This window comes from Protomyctophum parallelum (genome assembly GCF_964188405.1).
Source record: "Protomyctophum parallelum genome assembly, chromosome: 6".
Classification (NCBI taxonomy): domain Eukaryota; kingdom Metazoa; phylum Chordata; class Actinopteri; order Myctophiformes; family Myctophidae; genus Protomyctophum; species Protomyctophum parallelum.
In genome coordinates, this window is record NC_139701.1 from 52955435 (window position 1) to 52962076 (window position 6642).

Sequence of the window (6642 nt, forward strand, 5' to 3'; positions counted from 1 at the left end):
ACTTTATACCTTCTCTGATTGCAATTTTGCACTGATCTCTTGTGATACTCTTGTGACTTGTACTTTGCTGCTACTGTGTATTGTCTTTTGTGTATTGTCTGTCTGTTTTAAAAAGCGCTGATGTATTAATGCACTTTTGCCCAAGACAAATTTCCCCTCGTGGGACAATAAAGTATATCTCATCTCTCATCTCATGTCCCAGGCTGGACCACCAGAGAAACCAGAGTTGTGTGGGAGTGGGCTGTAAAGGCTGTCGGCCTTTTGTGACTCTGTGAGTCAGACTGGGGTTTCCATACATGACCTGAATTCTTGTGTTGCCTCATTATCATTATTATGAATTTGTTCACCATCTTGGCCTGATAAGAGAGAAGGGATGACATGACACATGCCGCAGCTCGCTTGGTCTTCAACCAGCCAAAATTCTCACATGTCTCCCCCCTGCTCCGCTCCCTCCACTGGCTCCCGGTCGCTGCCCGCACAGAATACAAAACTCTGATGCTGGCATTCAAAGCAACCAAAGGTATGGCTCCCCCATATCTTGCAAGTATGATCGAACCCTACAAACCCTCCCGCGCACTCAGATCAGCCAACGCAGGGAAGCTGGAAGTACCCTCACTAAAAACGCCGGGACAACGCTCCACACGTCCCAAACTCTTCTCCCTTCTGGCTCCAAAACTGTGGAATGCACTTCCCATTGCAGTCAGAACTGCAGCATCACTCCCAATCTTCCGCCGTAGTCTGAAAACCCACCTTTTCAGAATCCATCATGGCCCGTAGCACTTATCCCACCCCCTTAGATAGCATTTCTGTAGACGTAGATAGCATTTGATACAGACTTATAGCATGTTATGTAGACAGCACTATAATTGCATTGTATGTAGTCATATAGCACATCATAGTACATAAGTATAGCATAGTAGTATAGATGTATAGTTTATATGTATAGTTTCATCATATAGATATTCCACTGTTACTGTCTTAGCTTACGCATGTTTCATGATAAATGTTCTTATGTGATGTATTCCCATGCTTTTTTGTTCTTGCTTAATGTAAGTCGCTCTGGATTAAGAGCGTCTGCTAAATGCCTAAATTGTAAATTGTGTGTGTGTGGCTGTGTGAGTGCGTGCGTGAGTGCAGAAGTAAGTGCACTCCAGCTGTCTGTAATGCTGATCTCAGCTATTCAGTAACAAAAGTTGAATGTGTGTTTTTGATCCAAGTGTGATAAGAAAAAAAAGAAAGACATGAAGAATAAACACATTATCTTCTCTTCTCGGCAGTGGCGCAAGAAGTAAAACAAAGAAAGTACCACGACATCTCAAAGGGCAAATATTATACTCCAGTATGATTATTTGACAACTTTACCTAGCCTACTTGTTACATTGTAGATTTTGATTATTATTACAAAACATACAGTAACCACTTTAGCCTTGATACATTTCGGCCAATGTATATAAATTACAAGCTCACAATGTGTCACATTGTGAGCTTGTAGATCTGCTATTTTCAAAAGGTTTTTATACATTTGAAAACCTGTGAAATGGGACATTCTGCATGAGTACTTTTACTAGTGCTACTTTAATACCACTTCATACTTTAAGCATTATGTTATACTTTAGCTATTGAAAAATAGCAGATCTACAAGCTCATAGTGTGGCACAGAGTGCCGAGCTACGAGCTTGTAGATCTATCCTGGGGGGGTCCCTGGAACAACATATTTCCAGATGAAGGTCTGCGACCAAATACAGATAATTCTCGAGGTCCTTGACATGAAAAAGGTAAAACTTTTAGGATTTAGAAGACTTTTTCTTTTGCCTCATGCAGGTCTAAATGGGTTAACTTGAGTATTTTTAAATTCCAGACTTTTACTTGTAACAGAGTATTTACACATTGCAGTGTATACTGATACTCTTACTCAAGTAACAAATACATATACACAAGTGAGTACTTCATCTTTTTCCATCACTACTTAGTTTATAACTGGCTTATAAAACTACAAAGTTACTTGTAAAATAAAGTTGAGTAGAGTGGAGTAAAATGCCTCTGAGATGTAGTGGAGTAGAAGTATATAGCATTATGAAAATGGAAATACTCAAGCAAAATACAAATACCTCAAACTCCCATCCATGAAAACCCCCTCTCCTCTATCCCAGCCAATAGGAAAGCACCAGGCAGGAACCACACTCCTTATAAGGGCGGCAGGAACGCCTCTTGGACACCCACAGCATATAGTACATACGCACACACATGGGGGGCTTGGCTAAGGTTATAAAAAAGCCAAAAGCAGCCAAGTTCAGACACTATTCGAGCTGACAAGCTCTAGTGCACTACACTCTAGCTCTCTCTCCATCACACGCACACGCACACACACATGCGTACGGACAATACCAAGACAAAGGATTAAACACGGTCAACAAAGCCAAGGGAAATAAAATACTTTATTTTTTATTAATTTTTTACTATTTTCCTCCAGCCCGTGTGGGACTTGTTTCTGGGTCGTATACCATGTCTCTCCAGCCCATGTGGGACCTGTTCCTGGGTCGTACCATGTGTCTCCAGCCCGTGTGGGACTGGGTGTCGGGTCACAGCATCGCCCTGGCCTCTCCCTTCTTCCCCGTGCTCTTCTCGCTGGGCGTCTACCTGGCGTTCTGCCTGCCGTTCACCTGCCTGGACCTGCTCTCCACCAGGGTGGCTCTGATACGCAGCTACAGGATTCAGCCCCACAGCTCTGTGACCTGGGATACCATGAGGTAAAAAAAACTGAGGGGTGCAGCTGTATTGCAGTGGTTCCCAGACCTTTTACATTGTCAAGGACCCCCCAATTGACAATAATTAGCCCGCAGACCCAGACACGGACACAGGGACGGACACAGGGACAGACACAGAGACAGACACAGGGACAGACACAGAGACAGAGACAGGGACAGGGACAGACATAGAGACAGACACAGGGACAGAGATGGACACAGAGACGGACACAGGGACAGAAACTGGGACAGAGACGCACACAGGTACAGACATAGAGACGGACACAGGGACAAACACAGGGACAGTAATAGAGACAGACACAGAGACAGACACAGGGACAGACATAGAGACAGAGACAGACACAGAGACAGACACAGGGACAGACATAGAGACAGACACAGACACAGAGACACATAGAGACAGACACAGAGGCAGACACAGAGACAGACACAGGGACAGACACAGACACAGAGACAGACACAGAGACAGACATAGAGACAGACACAGAGACAGACACAGGGACAGACACAGGGACGGACACAGAGACGGACACAGGGACGGACACAGGGACAGACATAGAGACAGACACAGAGACAGACACAGGGACAGACATAGAGACGGACACAGAGACGGACACAGGGACAGACATAGAGACAGACACAGGGACAGACACAGGGACAGACATAGAGACGGACACAGGGACGGACGCAGGGACGGACACAGGGACGGACACAGGGACAAGGACAGACACACGGACACAGGGACAGACACTGTCTATAGTAGTGGCTAGCACCAAAACAATGACTATGTAGGCCAGGGTCTTCAACAGGGGGTCAGGGACCCCTAGGGGGTCCTCAGGGGTCTTCAACAGGGGGTCAGGGACCTCTAGGGGGTCCTCAGAGTTACTACTGCTGGAAGCCGCCAAATAGTTGTGTGACAGGAACTTATTTTTACTTTAACTTTGAGCATCCCTATATTCCGAGGGGAACATCGGCTGAATATAGCAGATCTACAAGCTCAGCTCAGCTGTGTGTGTGTGCGTGTGTGTGCGGAGGGGCATACAGGGTGAAAGGTCAACTTTCAAGTATTGAGGGCGTAAGTAGTTGTCTGAAAATACACATTAACATGAATCCAACACTGATGACAGTGCTGTGTTAAGTCTACGAAGATATCTGTGAAATCTATGAAAAGGTTTAATCTATGCCCGTCTCTGTACAACCACATGATTTCACCTTATCTTATCTTACAGCATCTTATAGAAGCTGCCCTGTCTATGTACAACCACATGGTTTCACCTTATATTATCTTACAGCATCATGGAAGCTGCCCTGTCTCTGTACAACCACATGGTTTCACCTTGTCTCATGTCTCCCTATAGGAGCTACCTGTCCCTGTCTCTGTACAACCACATGGTTTCACCTTGTCTTATGTCTCTCTATAGGAGCTACCTGTCCCTGTCCCTGTACAACCACATGGTTTCACCCTGTCTAATGTCTCTCTATAGGAGCTGCCTGTCCCTGTCCCTGTACAACCACATGGTTTCACGCTGTATAATGTCTCTCTATAGGAGCTGCCTGTCCCTGTCCCTGTACAACCACATGGTTTCACGCTGTATAATGTCTCTCTATAGGAGCTACCTGTCCCTGTACAACCACATGGTTTCACTTTGTCTCATGTCTCTCTATAGGAGCTGCCTGTCCCTGTCCCTGTACAACCACATGGTTTCACCCTGTCTAATGTCTCTCTATAGGAGCTGCCTGTCCCTGTACAAGCACATGGTTTCACCTTGTCTCATGTCTCTCTATAGGAGCTGCCTGTCCCTGTCCCTGTACAACCATGCGGTGTTCGTCTTCCCGGTGACAGTTCTCCACTGGTGCTGGAGACCCGTGGCGGTCCAGCGAGTGTCCAGTGCTCCCGGCGTGCTCAGCCTGCTGGGAGGCATGCTGGCCTGCCTGCTGCTCTTCGACTTCCAGTACTTCATCTGGCATGTGCTGCACCACAAGGTGCCCTGGCTCTACCGCACCTTCCACAAGGTGAGCGAGTTACTCTGTTACTTGTCCCCTTGTCCTGTTCTTCTCTTTGTCCAGCTCAGTGGCCTTGTGGTTAGAGTGTCCAGGTTAGTCCTGAAACTGGGAGGTCGGGGTTCGATCCCCGGACGGGTCATACCAAAGACTGTAACAATGGGACCCAAATCACCCAATGCCTCCCTGTTTGGCGCTCAGCATCAAGGGTTGGATTGGGGCAAATACAAATATTCCCGAGCACAGCACAGCTGCGGCTCACCGCTCCATGAGATCAAACGCGGAGAACAAATTTTGCATGCAGCAATGTGACAATTGACAAATACTAGGACATTAACTTTAACCCTTTTTTTCCTCACCCCCGGCAGGTGCACCACACCCACACGGCCCCCTCGGCCCTGACGGCGCAGTATTCCGGGGCGTGGGAGATGCTGTCCCTGGGCATCTTCGCCGCGGTCAACCCCTTCCTGCTGGGCCTCCACCCGCTGACGGAGCTGGCCTTCTTCACACTGAACATCTGGCTGTCGGTGGAGGACCACTGCGGCTATGACCTGCCCTGGGCCACGCACCGCCTGCTGCCCCGCGGCCTCTACGGTGGAGCGCCACACCACCACCTGCACCACATCAAGTCCAGGTCCAACTACGCCCCCTACTTCACCCACTGGGACCGCCTGGCCGGGACCCTGCTCAGGCATGGAGACTGAAACCCCTTCTGAACTGGACCCTGCACACACACAGGCACCAGGATTGAAACCACTTCTGAGCTTCTGAGCACCACAGGCACCAGGACTGAAACACGGGAATAAACACATTTCCGATCTGAACTGGGCACAGAAGGTTCTGCAGCCGCTGGATTGAGGGGTTTAGTTTCTGAACTGGTCAAGTCGTTTCTCAACCGAACAAAGTGGTTTCTGAACTGACTTTGTCAACAAGCTGGCCCGGCCACCTTGTACAAGCTGAATGCTTGAACCTTTCATTTCAACCATCTCAATAACGAGAGAATGAGTTACGGACCTGCCAGGGATCGGTCAATTTGGTTCCATGTGTACAGTCTCAGTTACAGACCTCTGATGGTCAATTTGAGGTCCCTCAAGGGACCCTCTATCGCACTTTGAGAACCGCTGAACAGTGGCCCGAAGAAGTACTCCCGTTTTCAAATTGTACTCGAGTACTGAACTTGATCAAGTACTTGAGTGTAATTTTACTCTAATGTGATTCATTTGTGGGTTTTGTGCTGTTTAAGACCAGAATACTGTCGTCTGTGTCAATGTTTGTTACTTTATTAAGAGTTTTGTGAAAATAACTCATGGCACAATGTATAAAATTATCTTTTATATTAAAAGACCAAGGTAGCAAAGTGCCAAGTTAGGTACTTTGTTCAGTAGCCTACACTAGTGGTCCCCAACCTTTTCAGGCTGAAAATAATCATTCATTTGAACTGGGGACCCACCGCAATAATCATATTTTATCTGGGGACCCCCCCTTCCCCCCAAACCGACAAGCACATCGAATTGTAGTTGGCATTACATTTAGTTTGACTCTATCCCACAGATAAATATTGTGAAAATAGCCAATCTAGAGACATACTATTGGTCCGACTGCATTAGACCGACAACCTACCTCAAACCCTAAAATAAACCCTAAGCGCAAGCACGGGAGCAGCACACGTTCGACCGCATGTCGTCCGTTGGCGTGTCTAATCTGCGTGTGAATCCCCTAGCTGTCCTACACAACTGACACGTGTACTTTATATAAACTTTCTATGAACGTCAACATTATAGACCTTAGCCTTGTTTACGTACCGTAAGAAAGCATTTCATAATAAGCCATGAACATAAGTCTACAAAAATAGCTTTATTTAGAAGCTGTGATCTCT

The 6642-nt window shown here is 47.0% G+C and overlaps 1 protein-coding gene across 1 annotated transcript; it reads left to right on the forward strand.

Moving 5' to 3' along the window:
* The first annotated feature begins 2450 nt into the window (after nt 1–2450).
* ch25h (cholesterol 25-hydroxylase) lies at nt 2451–6338 on the forward strand. Its single transcript, XM_083767182.1, has 3 exons — nt 2451–2747; nt 4553–4778; nt 5135–6338. Exons 1-3 carry the CDS (start codon nt 2503–2505, stop codon nt 5468–5470), a joined length of 807 nt encoding a protein of 268 aa, XP_083623308.1. The 5' UTR covers nt 2451–2502; the 3' UTR covers nt 5471–6338.
* The last annotated feature ends 304 nt before the right edge of the window (nt 6339–6642 follow it).